We start from the raw sequence: 25738 nt of genomic DNA, 5'->3' as shown, positions 1-25738 counted from the left end.
AGGGAGAATTCTTGAGTTCTTTCTGTTTATAATAGTTAACATTGTATACTGACTGCTCAGAACTGTTCTGGATGCTTTGTTCATGTTAGTTCATTTAATCCTTACAACAACCCATCATTACCATTTTACAGATGAGGTAACTGAGGTATAAAGAAATTAAGGAACTTGCCCCAAGTGCTAGTAAATTAGTGGAGCTAGGCTTCTAACCTTAGCGGTCTGACTCTTGACTCCTCATTATTTTTATTATACTTACATTTCTTAGTACTGCTTAATTTTATTATATATTTTAGATTTGTTCATTCTTCTTTAACTCTGAAAACTACTTTGTAAAGAAAGTCATAGTATTGAAAAATTTATATAAACATAAAATAGTAACTAACATTTGTTGAGCACTTACTGTGTCCTTGAGATAAAAGCCAAGGCTTTTATCTACTTTTATTACTTAAATGTTATTTTCACTAATTCTTATTTAATGGACTGCCACATACAGTAAATAAAATGGTGTATATTAGGATTGGCATCTAGTTTCCCCATTATGCATCAGCTTATTTTTATTGGGAAAAGAAATCACATTTTAAATTGGTATTATTTAACCATAAGACTATAACATATCACAGTGCTAACTTCTGATCTACTGATTGGCTTTATTTCTATTATTCGTATTTTTGGCTGTGGTTCAAATGGGAATTAGGTCATGTTTTGGTTTTGTAATTTTGTATCTTATAGCTGTGCAACTTTTTCTTTAAATAAAGTGTTACTTGAAACCCCAATATATAAAATAGAAAAATCAGAGTTCTTGTGTTCAGGATGGCCAGTGGGAGCTCACTGAAACTGGGAACTTGCTGAAATATTGCCAGGGAATCTTAGGGCTCCCTGGAACACATTTTGAAAACCACTGAGCTCTGTTAAAATACTTTAATGAGTATATTTCTCCCAATACTTACTGTAAAATATGTAATGAAAAGTTTATCACACAGCAGTTTTTTGATATCATATTTGACGAAGCAGTTTTCTACCTTGCCTTTATTTGATTTTAATAAAGAACAAGTATAGATAAATCAGATTTTTACATAAGACAAATCAGAATTTAAAAAATTTCTGTCATTTTTGAAGTAATTTATAATTGCTTCCCTTTTCTATGCATTTACTTATAGCTAAATACATTTTGTAAGCTGGGTTCTCTTTTTTATTTAGATGAATAATACTGCAGCCAGCCCCATGTCTGCTGCCACTTCAAGCAGTGGAAGAAGCACAGGGAAGTCTATAAGTTTCACTGCAGAACTGCAGAGTATGATGTGAGTATGGCTGTATGTCTCACTTACTACTCTTTAAGTTTGTTCATGTTGACAGAAGACAGCAGAAATAACCAGATTTATAAAACTTAACTTGCAAATTTGTACTTAAGTAAAAGAATGAAATAGTCTGATAACATTTTAAATAGCCAAGTACAGAAGGGGCAGATTGGTTAAAAATGCAGCGGTGATACCGCTGTTCCAAAAGTATGGCTCATCTTCATAAAAGAATGCGTACTCATGTAGACATGTGTGCCTAGCTACCGTTTACCTAGATCTGTATTACGGATTGTTTATTGTACTTTAGATCTAGAAAATTTTGACATTGATTTTATTCTTGAATACTTGGAAATATTTTCACAGAGTTCTCAAGTTTTTCTCAAATGTCCGTCATAATAATTCCATGAACCTCATTTGGTTTTCAGTTTTTATAATACTTCTGTGTTTCAGAACTGGAGAAAAAACTTAGGACATTTAAAAAACACATTTATTTCTTTTTTGAGAAATTGTGTATTCATTAAGATTTCTTTCCTAAGGCTCTTTTCAGCTTGATTTCTGGCTTCTTTCATTGAGACTGCATAACTTGATCTGATGAGAGGTAGCAGATTTATTAGAAATGTCTGCTGGCACATATTAGTTTTTCTTTATTATTGGTTCAGGAGACAATTTTCTGCATATGGGGGACAGCACATTAGAGCTCTTCTTTTCCTGTGGCTACATTATTCATGACATACCCAGCAATTTTAAAAGAATGTTTCTGTTGAAGTTTTAAGTGGGTGTATATTGATAGTCTTCATAGTGGATTAACTCCCTTGTGAGATGATTATCGTTCAGAGGAAAAATGGAAAAATGAGTTTGAGCATGTATTTAATAGTTGCTTGGTAAACATACTTTAAACAGCATTGGAAACATTTAAGTCACAGGTTCTCAAACTTTGGTCTTGGGATGCCTTTAAACTCTCAGTTATTGAAGACCTTAAGCAGTGTTTGTTTATGTGAATTGTTTCTATTATTATTCATTGCTTAGAGTTTAAAACTAATAAAAATGATTCATGTGAAAAATAATAAGCCTATGATATGTTAACATAAGTAATATATACCCTATAAAATAATTATATTCTAAAACCAATAATTGGTAACACATTTTGTTAGGAAAGATAAGACTAAATTAAATGTGTTAATTTAGGAGTTGTATGAAGTTAGGCTGTCTTTTAAATTATGGAAACTTTTAAGGGTTTATGCTTGTATACACTTTGTATATTTAAAGATTTTAGCTGTAGTATAGTAGCTGTACGCTAAAATTTTATGTTGTACTGTTAATTATGTTTAAAAACTACTAAACGTGTTTTAGAATGTTTATAATATAAAGCAAGGAAATTCATTTTCCTGTAGAGCCAGTTCATTAATTTACTTTGTCATTTTAAAATCTTTTAATTTTGAAAATTTCAAACTCATAAAATCATTGGAATAGTATAGTGAACTCCATACATCCATCCTCAGACTAACGGTAATTGTTTTGCCAGTCTTCTTTAACCTTTTCCCCTAGTCCTCACTTTTTAAAAATGAAATTATTTTAAAGCAACTCTAAGCTATCATATTTCAAATTTGGTATTATTTATTAAAATAGTATATTTATTATTAGGTGAAAAAACATGCTTCATAGCTGAGATCAGCAAACTATAGCCATAGACTGGCTGCTTATTTTAAAAAATGAGATTTTATTGGACCACAGTCAGAGGCATTGTTTATCTATTATCTATTGCTTCTTTCATGCTTCATGGCAGAGTTGAGTATTTGTGACAGAGACCACATGGCCTGTAAAGCTGAAAATATTTACTCTGTGGCCCTTTACAGAAAGTTTGACGACCCCTGATCTATAAAAACAGCTTTCTGTAAGAAGAAAGCTGTATTTCCTTTTGTCATTTATACTTAAAAGAGGTTCTACTTAGTGCATTGGATAGACTGTATGCCACTTAAGAAAACTGAGGAAAAAAAGAAAATAAAAGCTAAATTCAGCACTTTCTTATTAAATACTTTTGCAAACATCTTCCCAACTAATGTGCTTAAGCTGGATTCAGAATGCAAAAGTTATTGTTGGCCACAGCTTTGGAAGAAATGTACATTTTCCTTCTATTTCAGACCTCATAGAGAGGCTACCTCTAATAGTTACATTCATCATTATAGTCTGAAGTTATTTTTTTCTTCTTATGAATTGCTTCATAGAACAGAAAAATGGGGCCAAGATTAGGGGAATCCTTTTTTAATTTATCAATATTTTCTGATAGCATAATGTTTTCAGGCTTTTGATTATATAAAATTAGAATCAATATGCATTTGATCCTTGCTTATATGATTTTAAATGAGAAAATGCAGCCTTAAGTCTCTGTGTTTATTTCATGTTGTAGGAATTTGATTCTGTGAATCTTTACTCTTTTTCCTCTGCATTTTCACAGTTCTTCTAAGCCAGTGTGTATTGTGTTGCTTCTTTTAATCCTCTCCAGCTACTGTCTTCCCCAGCCATTCACCACAAATGAGCTGTTTTTTCTTGACTCCATGACCTCTAAATAAGTAACAATGTTGTAGTGTCATTTCCAGGGAATGGCTTCACTGAAAGGTGACTAGTTGTCAGGCACAAATGGAATTGTCAGGATCTGCTATTAAATACAGAGCTGGCAGCTGGTCTGTCTTCCTATTAGAGAGGCTTGATAGGACTGACCATATTTTAGGTTTGGGTGAGAAATACTTTGAATGCAGCATTCTCTAGGACATGCTTCTACTGATTTTAAACTAAAGGATTGGCGGTCAAACAGTTCCTGGCGGGGTTGGAAATGACAGCAGCTTTACCTTACCATGCTTGTAACTTAACACTTTTGCTCTATGCTCCTTATCATAGCTTTTTGAATAATATATTCTAAGAAGGGTCCAGAGGCTTTTCATTTAAAGTTATTGAACTCAAGTAGCCTGTAAATTAGAAAGTAAAATCTTTTCAACCCACATTGCAGGTATTTTGAATGATTTATTAAATTAATTTAAACACACATCAAGGAATCTTCATTGAGTTTTTTCTTCCTTATTTTACTCTCTTATAAATTTCTTTGCCTGGTTATATTGTACTCATGCAGGTTTATAGGCCTGGTGATAATGTCAGGTTTCACTGCTTGGTAGCATTTAGTAATTCTCATGTGACCAAATTAAAAAAAAAAAGGATTTTGTTTGAATGCTCCTTATATTTTCTAAGAACTCTTCCAAATGAAATTTCATCCTTTTCTAAAATCCACAGGGTGAAAAAAGTGTTTTCTAAATCAGAGTTTTCTTTATAGACAATGAAATTCACTCTTTTAGTTGTACTATTCTGCAAGTTTTACATTTTTTTTAAAAAAAGCAACATTATTGAGCCCTTGTATGGCAAAACCTGAATGCTTTCGAGATAGTCTAGCAGTGGAGAAGGGTTGTGGAGGTGAATGAACGTCACATGGTAGGATGTGAAAAATCCCATGGTAGTACAAGGTGCGGAGTGATGATCTGAGTGTGGTCTCCCTGAACTAGGTCTGTACTCCTGACTGCTTTCTGGAACATCCATTAAGTATTCTGTTAGCAGCTCAAACTTAGTGTGTCCAAAAATGAACGTGTAATTTTCTCAGTAAGATTTGCTTCTTCTCTTGGGAATTTTGGGATAAATGGCAATAACCATATATACATTGCTACAGTAGAGTACGGGCACAGTTGTGTATGTGAAATGGTATCATTTGGCTATTATATAACATTAAGAAATGAGTTGTGAAAGCATGTGTTCCTAGTTCTATCCATATCTTAATCTGACTATCAAGGGATCTAACGGAAAAATATATGAATTGATAATTGATATGTATTAAATGGCCACAGGGTTCCTTCAAACACTGAGTTTCCCTGGTGTATTTAAGTTTTTCAGGAGGCTGGAGCAAAGACATTCTTAACCGTGATAAGTGGTAACATTAATATTATTATTACAGTTTCAGAGATGCTTTAATAAGGCCAATGATAATAGCAAATGCTGTCGTGTGTACCAGGCATTCTCCTGAGCACTTCCACATACCATTATCATTTACTCCTCACACAACCCTTTGAGGGTAGTGTTGTTTGTTCCCTTTTATAGATGAAGAAACTTGAGACACAGGTGTTTGTAACACCAAAAATTGCCATTGTAGCAAGTGGTAAAATCTTGCTTTGAAACAGGAAGTCTAACTCCAGAGTCCGTGCTCTTAACAAATTATGCTAAACTACATTTCAACTAATAAAACTTATTTTGATTTACAAAATTTAGTTTACAAATGAAATTTTACCAACTTATGTGTCACTAGTGTGGTATAAGGAAGTAATAATGGGAAAGGTGAATAATTGGTTAATTACTGTTATTTGTGATGAGGTCTAATTTTTATAATAAATATTGGATTAATTTGTATTTTCATATTATCATAGCATTTGTTTCAATTTCTTATGTCTAACCACCAGATCTTCTTAAGCAAGGCCATATCAGAACCAATAAAAAGTATAATTTTTCATAGAAACTTAATACTTATATACTCCTTACTGGATGGTTATATGTGTGATATTTCATAATTTTGAAATAAACATGGCCACACTGTTGAATAGTTAAATATCTGTCCTACTTTTGTATTTTGTCACTATTAAATGATTTATTTTAATTCTTGATATTTAAATTTCATTAAATTACACGTAGTACTTTCTGTGAAATTCATCAGTTTGGAATGCTTTAAGATATACACTAGTTTATAAATATAAGAATAATGAACATTTTCAAATTGTAACATAAAATTGGTCATAATCTTTCCTGAAAGTGAGAAAATGTGCAAAAGTTGATTTAGAACATAAAAGCACTGTGAAGCTGAAGGTTTATACTTTTCTTCCTTTTAGAAATGAAGTAAGGTAATGGTTATCCATTTGAATTAAGTACTTGCACTGAAAAAGCATATTGTTTTATAAATGTGACAAAATACAGTTTTGAATTTGTATTTAAATATCTCTATCAATTATTTCATGAAAAGAAGATAGCTAGGCCTTTTATTTTAAGATACATAATTACTAGAGGGAAAAAATTCTGTTCAGTCTTAGAAATGAATTCTTGAAATTCAGGGAGATAAGAGTCATTTAATAATTCTGTGATGAAAATCCTTGGGCCTGTGGGGAAGAATTCATGGATTTGTCATTCTGAGATTGTAGTACTGTGTCAGTGCGAGTTGCTAATGCTGGTCAGTGGGAACACCTGTTCTGAACTACTTTGATGGCAGCACCAGGACCTAACTGATGGTTATTTACTGGCTGACTTACCTTTCATGTTAATATTCATACATTCTACTGTGCTCTTGAGTGCTTCCCTCAAGAGTTATGTAGTATATGGCTTTTGTGTAGTAGTAGCTTTGTAAAATCTGAAAACTTCTGAATTCTGGAATACTTCTTTCAGATAAGGCATTGTAGACTTGTATCTACCTTATACGGTTTATATGAAAATTAAGTGAGGTACTGAGAGCACATGAAAAACACTGGCCCATGTTTATTGTTCCTGGCACATGATAAACGATGTGCTGTTAGTACTTATCATCATTGTACTTAAAAGAATGATTATAATCATCAACCTGTTGATTTAGGAAGGTTATAAAAATTTTTCAGATGTAGGGAGAAAAGTTTGCAGTTTTGTGGAGAAAATTTTTATAATTATAGAGAAAAATTAATTTGTCTATATTATACCATGCCGTCCAGGAGACCTTTCTGTAGTGATGGAAATTTCTGTTTCTGTACTCGCCAGTAGATAGCCACTAACCACAGGTACCTTTTGAGTACATTAACTGAGTGAGGCAACTGAACAACTGAATTCTGCTCTTTGTTTTAATTAGTTTAAATTTAAATAATTACATGTAGTAAATGGCTCCCATTTTGGACAATACAAAAGAAATATGGAAAATATATACATGAAATACTTCTTTTCTGGTATGCTTATATTGTTGAAATTGGAAAGATACATTTTACATGTTACATGATTTTGTTTTATATTTATTCTTAACACTGTCATCCATTAACTTTTTATTTCTCCTTTTTTGGGTTGTCATTGTCTCACAGTTTTTCAGTGATTTGGGGATGTTAATTTTTGGTTACTTTGACAGGTCAAATTTGATGGGGAGGTTTAATATTATTTTCATATTCCATTTCGTAGGCAGTCTGGATAATACTGAATATTAAAAATGTTCTGTGAATTTACTTACCATATTTATATTTAGTCTTTCTGAAAATTCTGTGATTATTGCTCTGGGTATATTATATTGCACTTAATTATCACACCAGTTGTGTAACTGAATGTATAACAGCATTGTGAGTTTTGGGTGCTTGTTTTCACGTAGCTGGATTTGCAAAACTTTTGGTAGCTATATAAAATTTAGCAGTATGTCGCATAGCATTCTGTCAGTTCATTATTTTTATTGTAAATATGCTGAGATTTTGAAAACTTATTTTTAAATATATGAAGGTCAAAATTAATCTTTGAAAAAGATACTCAATAAAAATGGATTCATAAATGCTGAAAATGTATTAGAGAGTGGTTACTAATTTTGGGTAGGAAATTACAATTTTTTACCTATGATTATATGTTTCCTCCTTACAAGAAATTCTGTTGATACAGAATGTAAACAACTCATTATATGGATATCTATTATGTTTTTAATCCTCTGTTATTGGATCATTTGGTTATTTCCAGTTTTTACACAGCAATTGAAAATGATGTAATGAAAGCTTAATATCTTATATAAAAGTCTTAGAAGAAGATTTTTTCTGAGTCTAAAAGCTTTTTTGATAGTAGTTTCTTAATTTATCCCCCAGGGAAACTGGACTTTTTACATGCCTACCAACAGTTGTGAGAGTACCCCTTTCCATCTCTGACATTTTAACAGGAAAAACATTGTGCTTTTCTTTAACTATTTTACATAATAACTTTTCTTTGACTACTGAGTTTGGAATTATTTGGGCCATTTGTATTTCTTCATTTGTGGGTGTCTGTTCACATTCTGAGCACAGTTTTACCGAGTTCTCATTTTCCTCCCATTGTTTATTATTATGGGCTTTTAATATATTAAAGACATAAAGCCATTATTGATCATAATATAGAAGTCTCCGCACAACCCCTCATACCCTTCATCTTTTGGTTTCCATAAGGTTTATTTCTTTTTAACGTTTGTTTTCATTTTCAATGTAGTTAAATCTGCCTTTGTTTTATTACTTCGCTTTGACAGAAAGTCTTACCCACAACTTTTGCACAAATCATCATGTACTTTTCATATTTCAGGCATTTAGTTTCTACAGTTTAATATTTAATCCACTATTTTGTCATATAGTGCCAGGGAGGGTTCTGAGTCAAAACAGTTTTTACTTTAAGTTCGCTTGCCAGTGGTCTCACCACCACAAATATATAAACCTCCCTTTTCTCTCAGAATTGAAATGCTACCTTTATCAGATAATGAATTATTATTTTTGAGTTTTCTGCTTTGTCTATCGAATTGTCTCTTCTTTTGCCAGTACTACATTACTTTAGTTATTATAGCTTCTTAATATGTTTTAATGTTTGGTATTACAGTTCAGGGTCACCTGCATAACTTCTCTTTTTAAAATATTTCTTGTCTCTCTTCCTATTTTTATTCTTCCACATGAATTTTAAGGGATCATTTTATCAAGTTCCAAAGCAAATTCTAAGTGCAAATTTTAAGCAGTTTCATTTTTCTTTTCTTTTTATGCTTTCTGCTGTATACTCAAATTTCAGACATTGGTCTGTGTGATTTATTTTAAAGTCAATTAATGAAATAATTTTACTTTTAGAAATTTTATTTGAAACAGTGCTGGATAGAAACTGACTAACGAGTGACTTGGTTAACTATTGTGTGATTAGAGATGCTGAGAACTCAGTTTTCTTTAGTGTTTGTTTTACTTGCTTGAATGTAGAATTGTGCTGTGCCTGCAGTGTATAAAAATCAGCCAGACTATTGTCTCAATTTTCAATTATACAATTATTGTCTTATTTTTGAGTGAAGAGCATGATTGGAAACAAAAAACTAGCTTAATTTTTGTAATAAAGACTAGCTTACAACTGTATTCTATTAGAATTAAAAACCAGGGCATCTATGCCATATATATCATAGTGAATAAATATATTTAATATATTTATTTTATAAATACATGAGGTAATCTAAGTGATAAAATGGATTTTATTTTGACCATTTTAATGAAAATATTTCTATAGTAAGGTTATTATAGCATGTTTATGACTATGTACAGATGGAATACCAGGTACAATTTGAACTTTTTTTTTTTAACTGAAATTTCATTATAAAATATGTCAGGTGTTATAGCCCACTTGTACCATTGTGATGCCCTAGGATACCATGAGGCATAAAGTGTAGTTTGCTCCTGTGATCAATAGTCCTACTTTGATCTGCTATTTGAATTTATAATTTTGGGGGGTTGAGTTTTATGGTTTCTCTCTCATTTGCATCAGCTAATTTTGCTGCTGTTGTGCTGTACTCTGGCAGGGTTTCACCTTGCCACCCCGTCCCCCTCCCCACCCCCACGCTTGAATGCTGCTTCTGGCTACTATGGACTAGAAATTAAATTTATCAGATTTGTGCCTAAAATACGTCATACTCTAGGAAAGCCTGATACATGTTCTCTGCCGAGAAAAGTCACTTGATCTTTGGTGTGTAAACTTAATTATCAATTTTGAGAGTTGGTATACTTATTACTTTTGTGTTTTGGTTGTATTTTAGTAGCTGAAATTGTTCAGGTAGCAGGTCAGAGTTTATTTGCAAGTCCTTTGTTGGGACCAAATCTGTTTTCATAATGAAACAATGTTAAGAATGTTAGATTGCTGGGTTAGTTCAATACACATAACTTTTTTAACCCTTAAAAGTAGTGTAAAGTCATATTTTCAGCTATGCGTAATTATCATTCATACCATTTTGAAGAAGCAGGCAGGGCCAGTGACTGGAGTTGGCATGGAAGGGAGGGGGAGGTAGGGAAGCTCGAGAGTGGTGAAGGTTTGTAATGGCAGCAGGGGAGTTAGGGAGAGAAAGCTCATCAGGAATATGCTTAGTGTTGCCTAAGTTGTCCAGGGCTCTGCAGAGCTCATTTTGTTGTTGTTCAGTTGCTATGTCGTGTCCAGCTCTTTGTGGTCCCACGGACTGCAGCACGCGTGGCTTCCCTGCCCACTATTTCCCTGAGTTTGCTCAAGCTCATGTCCATTGAATCATAGAAGGGCTCTAACAGCAAGGTTGTATACTTCTCTGTGGCGGTGCTCAACTGCTGGGCATAGGACTGGAAAAGAAAGGTGATTGGGTTGATTTAGGAATTTGAAAGGCAGATAAAACAGAAGAATATTGAAATTCAAGGTGTTAGAGGTTCTAATCACTGAGCCTAGGCTAGTGGGGAGGGATGGAATAGAAAGGAGTGAAGTTGATTAATTTGTTGAACAATGGGAGAAGGGTTTGGAGAGTTCAATGAAATCTAAAAGTCAGAAAAATATAAGATTAATTGAGAGAACTGGAGGAATAGGAAATACAATAAAATGGAAAATATCAGCTTGGACAGCTCATCCCCCAAGAAGACATCACTGGCTTGTCCAGTCTTGTTAATTCCTTTCTGTGTGCCATGGCACCTTGTATTAATAGTATACTCTTTAAGGAAGTCCTTACTTTAGTATATTCCAGGGATCTGTTTACTTGTCTGTTTCTCTCCCCACTGTAAGCTTCATGAATCCAGAGCTTGTTTTAACTTTCCTATTTTACAGTACCTGGTATATGTTAGGTACCTAATAGGTGTTATATTTAATAGAATGAATAGGAAATTGTGCTCAGGGTGGGATAGTATAATTTAGGAGGACAATCTTCATGGGTCTTGGAGATTATAACTTGCTGAATTTATATTTTTATGTCCCTCATCCCTTGTCTGTTTTGCTTTCTTACTAACTTTAGAGCGGAAGTTATATTATTCCCTTTATTCTCTTCCTACATTACCTTGAGTTTCTTCTTCATCTTCATTGCATGAAAAACATTTTTTGTGTGTGTGTGTAGAATTCTGTATTTTGAGTGTCTGATTTGCTTGAAACCTCTGCTGCTTCCTTAGAAAATTATGGCTATGTGTCACATCTGGTTTGATGAAGAAAGGATGATGTTGTGGAGTCATATAAATTTGAGTAAGTACCATGAATTCTACTTCTTATATTGCTGAGAATTTTATTTGTAAAACTCAAATAAACATATACATCTCTCAAGATGTCTTTTGTGACTTGAACCAGATTGTATAAATCATTTACAGAGAAGATAGAAAGGTGTTCAGTGCAGATCTCTATATAAAATGTCTATACTTTTTAAATTAGTTTGATTTTGTAGGTTTATAGATAGAATTGAACCTCACCATATTTTTGTAGGATCGCTTATGTGCCTTTATTCAGGAAGAAGGGAATCTGGCTAGTATCCATTACTTAGACTGAATGGAAGATCCGAGAGTCTTTTTTTATTTAGAGTCTTTTTTTATTTACTCCTGAAGAAACTGAAGAACAGCGAGGTGAGGTGATTAGCCCTAGACTGTGCAGTAGGTTAGTTTGGTGTTCAAGGGCTATATAGCTGGTCTTCTGAATATCAGTCCAGTTTACTTTTCCAGAGCCTGTCTGCTGTAAGTCAGTGTTAAGTTGACTATTCTTCACTTGTTTTCTTCACTTGTTCTTCATTTTTTAAACCACCAGCACTGACTCAGTTTTTGTTTTACTTGTTTATTTGAGATGACACTACAATCTTGGACCCACTCTAAAGTGAGGAGTGAGGCATATACTTGAAGTGTTTATATTGATTTAGAGCATATCTTCTCATGTGCCTTAATTCCTGTGATCATTTTTATAAACTGCTCTGAAAGTGTAAAGGCTTCATTCATTTAGACACTACTGGGATGCCTGAATTTCCTGCTTAGAACCTGACATTCAGTTGACAAAAAATTATCCTTAAAATTTTTTGTTGCTTTCATGTTTCATAAGTATCCTTTAAGAGACACAGTGACCTAATTATAACCACATTTCAGCAGCCAGACATGATTTTTTACAAATTATTCTTTGGTTTGAAGTTAGTTTTTTTTTTTTCCCCCTTTCAACTCCCAACATTTAGTCCAAAGAGGTGCCTGCCACTCAGTGTAACCAGTATGAGAACTGTTCCTTGTTGTCTTTTATAAGGTAAGTAGCCTGATCCAGACTGTAAACCAGTCCCCTGCTTTCTTCATTGAGATAGTTTTCTTGTGATACTGGCAAAATTAAAAGATGTGCACAGTAATGTACATTCTGGTGCAAACTCTTGGTCTCATTGTGGACTCCTAATAAGCAGTTCTGTCACTTATAGGAAGAACTCATTTGATATAAAGGATTATTGAATGCTAATGCTTTTCATTTATTCATTCAGCAAATTTCTTTTGAGTGTCTACTATTTCCTAGCAGACTTCTAGGGGCTGAAGATATAGCAGTGAATAAAGCAACAGCAATAACCCCCACCCCTACTCCTCACCCCCAATCTCTTTAGAGTTTATGTTCCAGTTCTGTTAGAAATACCATTGTTATTTCTTTTTTTTTTTTCTCAGACGTTCTGTTGTTTTTGTATTAAAACTGTATTTTTTCAGTTTACAGTCTTATGTACTTGAACCTGTGACTTCGTTCTGTGTATGTTTACATATGTGGTAATACTGCTATGAAGAAATTCTTAAAGTTTAATCAACTTAATTTTTTATTTGATTCTCCTGAGCTTTTTAGGAAGAGAATTGTATTATCCACAAATAAGGGTTTAAGACAGGCTTTCCTGATGGCTCAGTGGTAAAGTATCTGCCTGCAGTGCAGGAGATGCAGGAGACGTGGGTTCCGTCCTTGGGTTGGGAAGATCCCTTGAAGGAGGAAATGGCAACCGTAGCTAGTATTCTTGCCTGAGAAATCCCATGGACAGAAGAGCCTGGTGGGCTACAGTCCATGGGGTCACAAAAGAGTTGGACACGATTGAGCAACTGAGCATGCGCTCACGGGTTTAAGTCAGAACTTCCAAAACATCAATAATTAAGAGTGAGGATAATGGATCTTTTTATTCCTGATTTTAATGGAAATGTTTTTCTTGTTCATTGGTAAGCATAATGTTGACTTTTGGTTTAAAATGGTTTAAATCACTTTGAGGAAGTAGTTTTATATTTCTGAATTTAAAAAAGAAAATGAAAGGGCATTGAGTTTTATCAGATGCCAGAAAGGTTATCTTTGAGATGATTGTATGCCTTTTTCACATTTGACCTACTAATATGTTGGCAAGTTTTCTATCATTAAACCATGTTTATAATCTTGTTATGGAAGTTTATTATCATTAATTATATCTCTAAAATAAAGATTAATCTAGAACCCACTTGAAGCTTTGACTTCATTGTGTCTATTTTTACATACAGAAGTAATACTGTAGAATAATAATCACATTTTTTGCTTAGCTCATTGTCTCTTTCCTGTGACTTACAAAACCTTTGACAACAGTTTGTATTTTTTGTCACCTTCTGACTTTATTTGAAATTAGTGGTTCTGAAGGAAGAATCTTTTTAGGAGGACATGTAGAGGGAGTTACTTTCTAATGAAAAGGAACAGGTACATCATGAATTGACTATGCAACTTATGTGGACAGAACAGTGTATTAAGCAATCTTTCTTTGATTACCTGTCTTATATTTCTGACACATGTCCTGTTTCTCAGATTTTAGAGATTATACTCCAATATTAGAATTTTAATAATGAACTATAAAGCCTGGCAAATTAAATTGATGAAAATCAGTGAAACAGTCTATTGCTTACAAAGACTAGATCTTCTAATGTGATGACTCTCAAGCTTCAGTGTGCATTAGAATCACCTCAAAGCCTTGCTTAACTATAAGACTGCTGGGCTTCACTTCCAGGCTTTTTATTTCAGTGAATCTAGAGTGAGCCCAATAATTTGCCTTTCTGGTAAATTCTGAGGTGATGCAGGTATGGATGGTCTGGAAACCACACTTTGAGAGCCAGCACACTCTCTCTCAGTGCTCTCTGACTTACAGTGACTAGTTGATTTAATCACAGTTCTAGCAGGTGAGGACTAAAAGAAAACTGTGTATAAACTAAAAGCCAGCAAAGAAACTTAGCACTTTTCTTAACCCTTATTTTAGTAGACTGAATAATGGAAGATAAAGGATAAAATGTAGAGGGTTACTGTGACTCTGTCATTGTGATTAAGTGTGTAGAGATAGACTGAAATCCTGGTGATGGGATGTTCTTTTCTTTCCTACCTGTAGTCGTGCAGAAGTACTAAACTCAAATGTATATCCCCCATCCATATTACAATCAATAATACTTGTAATCAAGATCCCACTGATTATATAGAGACACAGTTTTATGGTATCAGTGGGAAGATTACAAATTTAAACTTTTTTATTCATAACTTAGTTTATAATTTACTAAATATATATGGTATGCTATGCATGATAGATTCATTTGCATAAATAAGTAATTACAAATTTTGACGATTATTAAAGAAAATGCACAGGTCACTCTGAAATTGTGAAATGTGGGAACTTAATTCGGGGAAAGCCTCTCTAAGCAAGTTCATATAAGCTGCACTCTGAAGGACTGGTAGGAGTTTGGGCTCCACAAAGATTATAGAAAGAGGAAATATTACTATCATCACTGAATCACTTAATGGGTATTATGCACTCATATCTTTCCATATATTACTTCATTTACTAGCCCTGTTAGTTGGATAATATTTTTCCCAAGTTTCAGATGAAGAAACTGAGGATCAAAGAAGTTAAATAACTTTGCCACAGTTTCGCAATTATTATGTGGTGGAGCTGGGATTTCAGTAGGTCTTTCTGATTCTACAGCCAGACTCTTAACTACCATGTTACATTAGGGAGACTTGAGGATATTTTCTAAATTACCAGATTACATGAGCTACTTTCTTATTTTATTTTTTCTCATTTTGCACCAGGGCCCTGCTGTTTCTATAAATTAGACTGGGACATTTACAGACACATATGTTCAGATATGTATAGGTATTTATATTTCTATTACTTTTTATTGTAAAGATAACACTTCGGAGAGATTTTGAAATCTTTAGAAGAAAAAAGAAATAATCTCATCATTCAGAGATAACCATTTTGACAATTTTGTTATGTTTATTTCAGTATTTAGGCATTTGTTATTTTTTTAAAAATTGTAATCATACTTTGTATACAAAATTACTTACTGATAAATAGACCTACAATGTTCAAGTGATATCTACATCTGTTTTTGGAATGCTAGTAATTTTATTATAGTTTCATTTCATAATGTATTGACTTTAGACTTTATGTAAGTAGTGAGAAGGTTTTACATATTTCATGAAATCAGATTAAAAGCATTCTGTTAGAGTCATCTTTGGGAGTCAAATTTGGTAAATCATTCTTTAACCTTGTTGCTCTGATGGAGTGAAGTTTTTATAAGAGAGACTTATAATCTAATTGCTGATCTGTTTTTTTCAATTTTAAGGAAGAAGATGAAATCTTGATTTGTAGCTTATCCTTAAGAGTTTTGTGCTAATAGTGTCCCTATTTTTTTTTTTACACTATTACTTTTCATTTATTGATTTTTATACATTGCATGAAATTTCTTGGGAGTGTTTTGTGAATACGGAAAAATCATTTAGATTTCAGCCATATATTTAAACGACAGTCCCACAGGCTTATGTTTCTTTTTGTTTGACTTTTTTTTTGTCTCTAGCTTGTATATACTGCTTGGTTTTTGTGGACAGACCCCCAAGGATGCCAGAAGAGTTTAAAAATATGTGGACTTAAGCCTTGCCACATTTTATGTTTATTAACCACTTTTAAAAAATATTAAAGGTCAGATTTTGTTTTATCAAACTGAACATCTTGCCGTTAGTGATATATGCCTATTCCTTTTGGGTTCGTTGTGTGTCATGGTGATTTGTGTTGAGGTATTTCTTTTGTGTGTATCTACCTCCAAAAGATTTTAAATACAATTGCAGAACCTTAGATTTGTAACTTGAGAAAGGAGGAAACACATTAAAAAAAAAAATCGGAACATCATTCCATAACAGTCATACATAAATCATTGAGATAAAATTCATTAAAAAACATGATATTTGTTCACTATAGTTTAACGTAGTATAACTCTTATTTCTAAGCTCTTGGATGTAAATTGAGTTTAGGTATTAGCTAGATATTGTATTACCCACACATGAGCCTTAAAAATCTTAGCTTCTTTCCTTGATAGCAAATATTTATTGAAAAGTCTCTAGTTTTAAATATATAAAATACTGCTTTTTTTCTTTTCTAGACTTCAAAGTTATTTGTGAGGTATTTTCCTTTTTTGTATAGTATTTATATATATTTTATGCAGTATTTACAGTATTTATATAGTATTTTTCTATTTATGTAGTATTTTATATAGTATTTTTTCTGTTCTTATTATCAAATCCCTTTTCCAAGTCTTTTTATGTTTTGTTAAGACAACTTTTCATTTATTCACCTATTCCACTTACTCAATTCATTCATTAAGTCATCCACTTATTCATGAATTCACTCAAGAAATGATTATTTAATTCCCATTATATAACAGACATTTGGGTACATGATATGGAAGGAAAGTATGGGGAGGAAACAGAATGGGAATTTTTCTGCACTGATGTATGTGTTTGGTATGAAGTGTGACTTTTATGTGTCTTATCTCTTGTCACATGAGATAGGTTTTCCATTTTACAGAAGAGGTTCAGAGAGGTTCAGGGTTTGCATAGAGAACAGAGCTCTGATTTGATCCCAGAACTATCTGATCTTACACAGTGTTGCCTTCCTACATGGGAGATGGTGAATAAATTGAGTATACTCCTGGTCTTCACAGAGGCTATGGTTTGGTGTGCTGTGGTCTCTGTGCTTTGTGAAGATGTCTGCAGAGTGTGAGGTTTAGCTATCTTCTTAGCCTTTCTCCCTTGCAACCAGAAAAGCACCTTTAAAAAAGTCCATTTTCCTTACTAGGCCTTCCCATACCATCTTATGTGAAAAATGGACTTTACAGCTAAAAAAAAAAACTTCAGGGTCACTGGTCGAGAAGAATTGTATATTTACACGTATGTGTGCGTAGAGAAGCAGTCTCATAGACAGAAACAGGTAATGATAGATGAATATGTGAAAAATGACAGGTATACTAGAGTTTGGGAATACAGAGGTAGGTTAAGGGGATTTTCAGTTTGGAGTTTGTTAAAATAATGTCATCTGTGTTCTGTCGTCAAGGGTGGCTAATGTTTGGCATTGTGGGAATCTGGAGGGAGGCTGGCAGTGAGGATAGGTAGAGAACACTATGAGTAAGGAAAACAGCATGATGGAAATAGCATTGTAATAGTATAATTCAGTGGTAATGGCAGTGGATTGAAGAATAGGACATGATTTTAAGTGATAATGCAGAGGCTAGATTGCAGGTATTGAGGGCTGATGGAATTAGTGCATCAGATACCAAAGATAATTCCAGGGTTTCTATTCGGGAAGAATTAGAAACTGATGGTGCCAGCTGGCAAGTTTGAGTGTTGAGTTTTATCATTTGTATCTTAGCTGATCCCAAAACAATTAGAGGAGTTTGTCATAATTGTTTATAATAGAATAGAAGAAACGAGAATCAAGATTAAACCTAAATGGAGAAGAGATGCAAAATTAGTACCGGTGGTAAAAATGCAGTGAGATATGTATAATAAAGTCCCTCTCTGTTTGCTGAGTTGGGGCAAAAGTTTTACTGTTAAGCTTCCTAGAAAATAGGAAAGCATAACGTTAGTGTACTATACCGTCTCAAAAGAAACTAGATTCACAGTCCATGATATAACACATGATACCAACAGTAAATATAATATCGAGTATCCAGTTGATTCTTCATAACATCTTTGACTTTCAGCTAAGGAAACAGCACTATTAAGTAAAGGCGTATTTATTTATTTTTAAAGAGGCTAATGGAAAGTCTGATCTCAAGATTAGTTGTTTCAAATTGTGCTTTCTTGAACTGTAGGTGCTTCATCACGGACCTCCAGGTTCCTGTTCCCTTATTCCCACTTCAGTCAGAGTAGCTCTGCCTTTATTTGTCTCATAGATTGGATTTGCATTTTAAAATCTGATGTTGGAACAGAGAGGTCCATAGCTTAAAGAAATTTGAAACTACTGACATAGGGCAGTGATATCTAAAGTAGAGTTCAGAGAAAAAATACTAAGTGACTTCTGTTTATGTGTTTTTTTCATGTCTTAAATTTTCTCTTTTTGTGACTAATTTATAAGGTAAATAAAAGGTTATATGTATATAATTTATAAACAAATGTACAATGGTAGTCATTTCATGTATATTTTATTGATGGTTATATTGTAAAAGGGAGGAGACCCACTGAGCTAGGGGAATGTATAGAGTAACTTTGAGATAATATTGTATCACAAAATTTAGTCTTCAAAACTGCTTGGTTTGTTGAAAGTTTTAAATTTTAATTCTTTAGTTAAAAAACAACAACAACAACAACAAACTGGCCAACCTGGAAGCCCTCATATGTCCTCTATTGCCATTTAAAGGCACAAGCTTTTTTGTGTGTGTGTGGCATATTCAGGTTTGACCTTATCTTTTTTTAATAGTACTAAATCATAGTGACTTCATATGATATTCTTGAGATATTTATTTGAGCTTTGACATATTTATCTCATTAAAATCTCAAAATATCCATGGAGGGCAGGGCAGGTAAGATGGATTTTTCCTCTTATTTCACAGATGGGGAAACTAAGGCATGAGGAGGTATTGTCTAAAAACCATTTAGTTTTCTTAAAGCCATACAGGAGAGTAGAATGCTCTAGAATTAAGTTCTTCCATCTGCTTGTCTTTTTCATTACTTTTTCTACTTCTTATCACTGCCCTCTGTTAGTGCCTTATTAAAACATACATCTAGGGCTGGAGAAGGAAAAACTCAAAAGATAGATGTCAGGATTCAGTAGCAATGAGCATAGTTAGATGAAAGTTAGGAAGAAGAAATTGAATTTTAAATGGAAGGATAAACCTTCAGGCATGGAATGGTGGAAAAGCTTGTACAGATTCCTATTGTTTATTAGTGGCTCCCTAAAGACCAGAATTGAGAAGGATTGTGGTTATGCAGGGTCTCAGTGGGAAAAAAAATGCCTTCTACCATAATGTCTGCTGTGAACAGCCTTCTGCTAGCCAGGAAGTACTGTTAAAAATAATCTTCTCTCCAGAATGTAATAAATATGGCAGACACAGAATTTGGAAAAGCCATAGAGAGTTTGGAAAAGCCATATACAGTTCAGTATGATAAGTGATGAAACTGAAACTCTGAAAAACTGTTTTGTTTTATATCATTACGACTCTGTAAGTAGATTTTACATTTGTGGCTTAGTCCTTTAAAAATCCTATCATACTAGAAAAATTGGGGGTGAGGTTGGAAGCTTGGAAAAAAAACCAGGAAAACTGAACCCTGTAAAGAAATCAAACGGAAAAATTTATTAAGACTATGTCCTGTGACTGTAATTAATCTTTCACTGTGAACTTCTGATATCCTGGCTGGGTATCATGCTTTGTATTTTTAAGTTTGTTTCCTTGTGGGGCTGCTGCTGCTAAGTCTCTTCAGTCGTGTCCGACTCTGTGTGACCCCATAGATGGCAGCCCAACAGGCTCCCCCGTCCCTGGGATTCTCCAGGCAAGAACACTGGAGTGGGTTGCCATTTCCTTCTCCAGTTTTGTGGGGCTACCTATTAGATATACAGGTATGCTGAGGAAGTAGATACTGATCATGAGGAACATTTTAATATACTGCCCTCTTACTAGCATTGATCAGTTTGATTTTGATTCTATTAGGTTCAGTGGAGATGTTCTGATACTCCTAAGAATGAAGCCTGCTTTAGAGAATACTATGTGGCAACTGCTAAACTACCCTGCTTACAAACAGTCCCTTACACTTCAAATTTAAAAATTCTCAACTTCCGCTTGTTTTATTGTCTCCCTTGTCTAGGTCATCACATTCTTCATTTCTTAAATGAGCTTCCTTTCTCTATTCACTTGGTATATTCCTCTTGTTGTCTTTAAGGCCAATTCACCTTTCGTATGCAGGTTTCTTTTCTCTAATTCTTTCCAGCCAAGAGTAAAATGCTGAATCTTACACCACTTCCTTACCTGAAAAGTTGACATGCTTTTGTCTGTTCTTAATTTTTAATGGATTTTAAATTTGTGGTAAGCGTATCTCTTTGTGGGCTCTATCACTACTGGCGTGCCGAGCCTAGTGTTGCCACTCTAGGAAATTTATGTACATGTATGGACCTTCCACTGGAAGCTTGAAATCTGAGCCAGTGCTCATGTGGACATGAATGAAAAGAGGATTCAGATAGGAGAATGAGAAGAAATAAGCAGGACCTGAATGGGCAACTAAGGGCACGTCATTTCTAAGGGTGGAGAATAAGGATAAGTGTGTAGTTAAGGGGAAATTGAGTCTGAGTCACTGAGGGAGTTCTCAACTGTATAAGAAGTAAAAGAGTTGACAATTCTATTCAAAGTAGCCTAAGAAATCCTTCAGAGAAGATGAATTTCTAGGAGCTCTGTAAGAGTCTAACTCCTGTTAGTGTGCTGCTGAATCTAGGAGATGCCCCAGACCTTGCAGACGTCCTTTTTCATGTCTACTTCTTACTGCCTTTTATTTCTCTAAATTGAGGACCTTCAGTTGCTATTTCATCTGACAATTTGTCTTCTGTATTGCCTGTTTCATTCAGCTGATTGGAAATGGAAAAAAAAACCCTACTGGGCACCTGCAATTTTAAAATACTTAACAGTAAATATTAGTATAAAAATATCAAGAGAGTAATTAGTTTTCAAAATGAGAGTCTAAAGCCCTGTCAGTTTGAGGCCTCTGAGATTTTATAATGGGTTCTTAAAAACCGGACTGAGGAGCCGCCTAGCAGGTGAATACTAGAAGCCCAACAGTTGCCCTCAGCAATAGCCATGCCTCACGAGCTCTGCGCAGCTAGGGTGCTGGGGAGCCATCTCAGGAACATGGGCCAGATAGTGTTTTTAATCTTCAGTAAGGAACTGAGAAGTTTGTGGTGATACTTCGTGTACAGCATGGGTAAATACAGCCTGAAATCTAGTTAATACAGTTGTGCAGCTTAATAATTTATACAGTGTAATTATTGAGTTATTAAACAATTTGAATTTGTCGAATTCATAAAGACCTTGTTTTACAAGAGAGAGTTCTGTACCACAGGTCCGCTTCATGTTCAGGCAAGGTGGATTAATTGAAGGGTGAACACGAGAGTTATCTTTAGGTTTGAAAAGTTATGTTTACAAGTGGAAATGATTAGTCTTTCTGTCAGTTTCTTGCAAGTCTCTCAGAATTAGTAATTAGGAGTGAACAAGGAGGTGCTCTTCGCTCAGCATCAGACAAACTGTGGAACAGAAATGGAGTGGACAACTTCAGGGAGCTGGTAACACCTTCATTGAATGTTATTTTGAATGGGGCTTATCACATTCTGTTTTTTCTGGGGATCTTGTGAAAATACAGGTTCTGATTCAGAAGATTGAGGCCTGAAGTTCTGCATATTTATATATGCTGATGCTGCTGATCTGTGGACCACACTCTTGAGTAGTCAAATTTATTTATTAAAAAATTAAAAAAAATTTTTTAATTGGGGAAAAATTGCTTTACATAAGTGTTGTATTGGTTTCTGCCATACAACAACACAAATCAGCCATAATTATACATTTATCACCTCCCTCTTGAGTCTCCCTTCCCTCCCCTCAGCCCACCCCTTTAGACTGAGTAGTCAGATTTAGACTTTGAAGAGGATTTAAGAATTGGAAAGTTGATTATGTGTAATAACTGCAGTGATTTTTTTTTTCTAATTGGCTGTAGGTACTTTCCATGTGTTGTCTTACTTTTCACAGAAAACGTTCAAGGTAGGTGGTAATATTTTTAGGATGAAGAGACTGAGGCACAGGGAGCTTAAGTAGCTTGCTCATGGTTTTGTAATTGGTGTGACTGGGATTTAAACTTAAAAGAATCAGAACCTTTGCTAAATCTGTCATGTTTCCATGAGATTCTATTGTTTTTGTAAAACTTATTTTTTCGCACATAAAAAGAGTTTTAAATTGTGGGAATTTACTTCATTTCTTAAACAGCTTGAGCATGGGATAAAAAAAACCAACCCAACATTGTTCCCAGTAGCAAATTTGTTCTGTGGGTTCAGGAAAATAAGCTTTTTAAACGTTAAAGCATACTGTCAACTAAATTTTAAAAATGATAATATTTATTCATTTTTTAGTGGAAAAATATTGACAAGTGTAAAAAAACAAAGTTTTTCATAATTCTATTATCTAAACATAATTTTGAGTTCCTCTGATATACATGCGCACCCATGTATAATTTTTTAAAAATGGAAATTGTGTTGTGTACACCTATTTTTTTCCTACTAACTGCAACTTTAATCATGACATAGCGAAACTCTAATTTACCCTTTTCCATTTTTTCTCTTAATCATTGACAACTTCACCACTCTCTCTTCAGCTACAGTCACATTGTCCTTATTCTTTGCCCCTCCCAATAATTGCTGCCAAATTCTGCTGGTTTCTTTGTGTTCTCTCTTTAACTTGCCCGTGTTTTTCACATCCAGGCTCGATTTCTTTCTACTAGTCAATAGTGACTAAATCACCATGTAATTCTTCAATTCATTCTCTTCTGCTTCCTTGGTTGACTGTTTTGACTGCACATAAAACCTTTTGTCTTTTCTTACATCTTTTTAGTAACTTTAATGAAATCAGTGTGAATACTTGTGCAGTTTAAAGTCAATAAAGTTATCTGACCCTGTTAGCTTTTATTTCTAACTAAAAAAAAATTTTTTTAACTTGGCACCATTGCGAGATAGGGTACCAGTTTGCATGTTTCCTTTTTAATGTAGTATCTATGATTTTATACTTGCATGTGTTTATTTAATTTTACTAAGTGATTCGTGCCTTATTTAGGCTTTGTGAAGTTGTTGGTTTGCAGAAGATTGGAGAAGTCTCTTGACATTTGTAAATGCTCAAACAGCTTTCTCTTCTTGGTTTGTTATTCTCAAAAATGTCTCATCTACCTGTCATCACCTATGGCTTCTGGTCAATGCATCTTTTCTCAGTGGAGCCATATAGATTGAGAAATGTAGTCTCACAGCTTTATTCCTACCCTCTGCCAGGAAAAAAAGCAGCTAGAGCTCTCTTGTGGCTTCTCTAAGATTTTTTTGTCTTAAATAATAATGGAGAAATGGTTGTGGATCTAATTGGGATGAACAGTGCATGTCAAAAGATTTACTTCCTAGAATCATGTACATAATCTCTTTGATAGGTAAAGAAAAATGTACCCTTAAGAGTGGATGTTTGGGAGCATCAAAGATTCAAGTAAGAGATCAAGGAAGAGTTTAAGAAATTACGGTTAGAAATTAAGACTTAGAAATTAAAGTTACCTTGGTCACTTAGCCTAACTGTGGTCATATAGGCCTTTTTAGGTTGGACAGCGAGGTCTGGTAAAGGGAATGTTGTGGATAGTTACAGGAACTAGGATTTGACTCCAGATCTGACAGACACCAAAGCCTGTGATTAAAATTATTATTGTTTAAATTTTATAAAGAAGAAAGATTGTAAATTCCTTATATTCAATTTAACAGCTTAATTTTTAACTCCTAAAATGGTATGTTCATATCACGTGAAGTATATACTGTGTGGTATGGACATTAAATAAGATTTTTGATTCTAATAATAGGTTAAGAATTCTTTATTGCCTTGGAATTTTCATCTTCTGATTAAACCTGACCTAACCTTATCACTTGGTATCCTCTTCAGTTTTATTTGTTCTTGATATCTGATCCTCACTGATCAGTATTACTAAAACTTACACTTTCGGAGACTTCAGAGATGCAAAGATTCTCTCTTTGTATTTTGTCGATTTAATAAAACTTCATGTTACTGAGAAGTAACACCTTTACAGATGAAACAGGGGATTATGAATTGACTTCATTAAGGTTGTGAATAACATTATAAGGTGGTAATTAAGAGTGAGAAGCTTGGGTTTGAATCCCGGGTCTTCAATAGTGTGACTTGGGCAGATTTTATTACCTCATTTTCTGTTTCCTCATCTGTAAATAATTACAATACCCATCTTATCTAAGAGAGTTGAGAGAATTAAAGGAAATAATGTTTATAAAGGGGCGTAGTGCCCTGCACAATAAACACTCAAGAAAGAAAAGCTAACATAAAAGCAAAATAGAGTTTCAATTAAAAATCATGAAGGTATGTTGGGCACATACATATTCTTAAAATATGTTACTGTGAACTTAAATGAATTTAAAGTTTAAAATATTAGATTTTCACAATAGATTGAAATTATATACTTAGAATATTTATTTAAACCTAAAAATAAATACTAATTTGGGGGGCTGTTCATCTCATTGAATTGTCTGTGCTTCTGACTTCATTTTCCTTTTTGATGTTACCTGTTGGACACATCAGTGTTGACTAATATCTCTACTTGAAGGAAAGGCAGGAAAGTAACAAACTGAAATTTGAATATTACCTGATTTGTGAAATAAACTTTACAAATGTTTACAGGGGAGACAGTTTGGAAATTTATATATGTACCACTTGTCTTAATAACTTATTTGTGTCTTAAGCTTATTATAAGTTGACTGTTGGCTCCCAGACTTGGCTAATTTACCTGGAAGCTTGGCTTAAAAAAGTTTTCCAAGACCTTCTCTTCCCCTCTCCCCTTCCCAAGACCTGTTCCTCAAGTGATTCTGTTGATCAGTCAGACCTGGGTGTCACTGGGCTGCACCAACTCAAGTGTAGCACTATGAGCTCCTAAATGGAACATACTTAGTCTTTTTTTTTTAAATTAAGCAATAAGGCAGCTTAGTTTACTTTGAAAGGTTTTTATGGCAAATACAAGTCTCCTTTGAAGAAAATCTGTGCCATCTCAGAACTGTAACTACTCATTATAATATGATCATTTAAAAAGTATTTACATTTAAGTTGGAGTGGTTCCTTTTTTCTTTTTTTAGAAACATGTAAATCAGATAAAGATAGAATCTTATTTATAATTTTATTACTCTTATATTACCAAATTTCTGTTTATGACACCTTGCTTAGAACATATGTCATGAAACGGTTTATGCTCGTGTGGCTCCAGAGCAGACCTGGGCTTAGAGTGAGGCAAGCACGGTGCCCAGGGCACAGTGTTTGAGGAAGCACTCATTCCAGGGCTGTGTGTTAGGATCTCCTAAAATTCTGAACCCCAGGCGCCTGCCTGCTTGCCTCACTCTCTTCCAGCCCTGCTCCAGAGAAGTAGACTGCATA

At 33.9% G+C, this 25738-nt stretch overlaps 2 protein-coding genes across 11 annotated transcripts in view; one reads left to right on the top strand and one right to left on the bottom strand.

Moving 5' to 3' along the window:
* Window positions 1-25738, top strand: part of SUPT3H (SPT3 homolog, SAGA and STAGA complex component) — a 414047-nt gene that overhangs the window by 11486 nt on the left and 376823 nt on the right. For 4 of the 5 annotated variants that reach the window (XM_027524850.1, XM_027524851.1, XM_027524852.1 and 1 more), the window contains exon 2: window positions 1195-1295. In XM_027524850.1, the coding sequence (XP_027380651.1) occupies window positions 1195-1295 (101 nt within the window). Of the gene's footprint in view, window positions 1-1194; window positions 1296-25738 lie in introns of those variants that run through there. The other variant, XM_027524853.1, reaches the window with a different exon arrangement.
* RUNX2 (runt related transcription factor 2) overlaps window positions 1-25738 on the bottom strand; it is a 351996-nt gene that overhangs the window by 316057 nt on the left and 10201 nt on the right. The gene's annotated exons all lie outside the window — the stretch shown is intronic.

This window comes from Bos indicus x Bos taurus, chromosome 23 (assembly GCF_003369695.1).
Source record: "Bos indicus x Bos taurus breed Angus x Brahman F1 hybrid chromosome 23, Bos_hybrid_MaternalHap_v2.0, whole genome shotgun sequence".
NCBI lineage: Eukaryota > Metazoa > Chordata > Mammalia > Artiodactyla > Bovidae > Bos > Bos indicus x Bos taurus.
The sequence above is the reverse complement of the archived record's forward strand: the minus strand, read 5'-3'. Positions and strand labels throughout refer to the sequence as shown.